The following is a 2,678-nucleotide window of genomic DNA, read 5'->3' on the forward strand; positions in this document are numbered from 1 at the left end:
CTCATACAACCCTAAAATGTACAATTACAAAGAAATTATACAAATGTATAAATTTATATACTTCCTAATTCCTGTGGCATTTGCTAGCTCCTAATATACTTCCTAATTCCTAATTCCTAATTCCTATGGCATTGCTAGCTTACTACTTCTATTTAGGCTAGGTGTTTCTTGTGTAACACGGCATCAGATTACGTAAGCCACCACCACCAACAACAACAACAACAACAACAACAACAACAACAACAACAACAACAACAACCATGGTTCACTAAATTTAAGGTTTTATTTGTACTATCAACTCTCCCATGTGCATGCATGCATTAATATTTTCTATTTTTAATACATACGAGTATATTTTTCGAATCTATTAATTCTTTTACGCACCTAAATTTAGCCAAACCTCACTAAACCTGTTTGCACCATAAATACACAATAAATAAACATACAATTATAAAAATTATATAATTAGAAACAATGGGTATGTAATGTTACCTTCAAGCCAGTCATCCTTTACTTGGTACCGCTCCATAACTGTTGCCCAGTTTAGTTCAAATTCATCACAATCAAGACTATCGTATATTGCACGCTCCAAGTCTACCTTTAATTCAGGGTACTCCTCTTCTTTTCCGAGCTTCTTACTAAACTTCTGAAGAATGTGCCATATGCACCACCTATGACATGTTCCACTCATGGTTTCTTTCAACGCCTTCCTCATTGCGGCATCTTGATCAGTTAAGATCCCTATAGGGGCTTTACCTCCCATACAATCCAACCAATGGCTAAAAATTCACTCAAAAGTATCAGAGTTCTCATGAGATACCAAGGCACACCCAAGTAATATGCTTTGACCATGATGATTTACGCCTACAAAGTTCGCGAATGGCATTTTGTACTGATTCGTCAAGTACGTAGTATCAAAACATACAACATCACCAAACTCCTCATACGCCGCTCTACTACGAGCATCAACCCACAGCACATCCTGCAACCGACCATCTGGCGCTTGCCTATATATGAAGTAAAAATTTGGATTATCTTCTTTCATCATCTTAAAATACTCATACATGGCATTCGCATCACCCCCCTTCATCCTTGCCTTTCTTTCTTTAGCAACCACATCATTAATATCCTTCTGTGAGAAAGGCATTAAAGCTTTGCCATTCCGTTGCGTAGCCATTAAGTTAAACGTTTGGGCAACTGACATCCCAGATTTCGAACACACCTTCATTTGTGACACTACATGAGGATTCTCTTTTATAAATCCTTTACGAAAACAAGCAATAGTTCTGGACTTGGAAGGGGTTGGGTGATGATTCTCATGTACCATTACAGCTCTACGTATCACCCACTGACCTAAATTATTTACACTAGCATACACATGGACGGGACATTGACATTTCTTAGACTTCCGTATGCCACTCCCAACTATTTCATGGAGCGGGGAATCGAAGGGAACAATCGCCTTCTCCTTGCGCTTCCTATCTGGCTGACCAAAGCACTCACAAGTCCACAATGCATTACGCTTTTGTTTCACTAACTCTTTACTACCATCCTTCGACTGGCTACTATAAGACCTATAAGCACCGCTTCGTCTTACTACAGCAAAGCCTTGCCTCCCGTACGCCTTAAATTGTTCTTCAATCTCCTCCCAATCATGAAAAACCATGCCAATCTTTAGTTGGGGAACTTCTTTCTCTTCCCCAAATGCGGTTCTTACCATTGTCCTTTTGGGGGTACTAAAATCATCACCTACCTCCTCCTTCAATAATAACATTCACAACGCAGAATTTAAATTTCATTCATAGGATAACCCCATTCTTACACAATGTACAAAACCTAAATTATAATGAAATAACAATCAATTCTTTCTTTGTTGACAATTTTATCAAACTATCATTATATCAAATACTTCCTCTGTTGTTTTTTATCTTCAATGACAAACACAAAATCCCTAAAATCAAGTTAACACATTCAATCAAATACCATGATTCAATCACATTTTTTACCAAACATTCAATCAGATATTTTCAACATTGAGTTAGTTTATTTACCCAAAGTAAATCACCCAATTATTCTAACATTAATCCAATTAGCATGACAATTTCCTTACAGGATTCATTAAATCCATAAAATCAAGTAATATAATCAATGAAACACTAAATTCAATGAAAAACACAAAATCCCTCAAAGCAAGTTATTAAATCAATGAAACAATACATTCAATGACAAACCCTAATTCGTATAAAAAATCAATTTGCAAAATTGAAAAATTCAAAATCTGTATTAACACTAACCTCTTCATAGGACGATGCTGGGGAATACCTAAACAAAAATTCCTCTTCATCGCCATCAGGTGCCTCACTAGCTTCACCAATTTCAGTAGAACCCATTCCAGTCGAATCCATGTTTGGGTGTTTCAAGAATTCGGATTTTTCAATTCATTTTGTGGAAACCCTTCAACCAAGAGTATTGTGTTTGTTTAGTAGAAACAAATCCCTTTACAGTTCATTTGAAGACACGAGAAGAGAAGAAGAAGAACAGAAGAGAACAAGAAGAACAGAAGAGAAGAAGAAGTACAGAAGAGAGAGAAAACGAAGGATGAAGAAAGATCCCCAATTTTCATTTCAGAAATTTACAATCCAGTCAGCATGTGAATTTTTGCCATGTGTGCACTCCGT

The 2,678-nt window shown here is 36.6% G+C and overlaps 1 protein-coding gene across 1 annotated transcript; it reads right to left on the reverse strand.

The window, feature by feature from the left end:
* Nucleotides 1–787: 787 nt before the first annotated feature.
* Nucleotides 788–2,405, reverse strand: LOC130463359 (protein FAR1-RELATED SEQUENCE 8-like). The gene is made up of 2 exons (XM_056832466.1): nt 2,295–2,405; nt 788–1,759 (listed from the first exon to the last, which is right to left on the reverse strand). Exons 1-2 carry the CDS (start codon nt 2,403–2,405, stop codon nt 788–790), a joined length of 1,083 nt encoding a protein of 360 aa, XP_056688444.1.
* Between the last annotated feature and the right edge of the window lie 273 nt (nt 2,406–2,678).

This window comes from Spinacia oleracea, chromosome 6 (assembly GCF_020520425.1).
Source record: "Spinacia oleracea cultivar Varoflay chromosome 6, BTI_SOV_V1, whole genome shotgun sequence".
Classification (NCBI taxonomy): domain Eukaryota; kingdom Viridiplantae; phylum Streptophyta; class Magnoliopsida; order Caryophyllales; family Amaranthaceae; genus Spinacia; species Spinacia oleracea.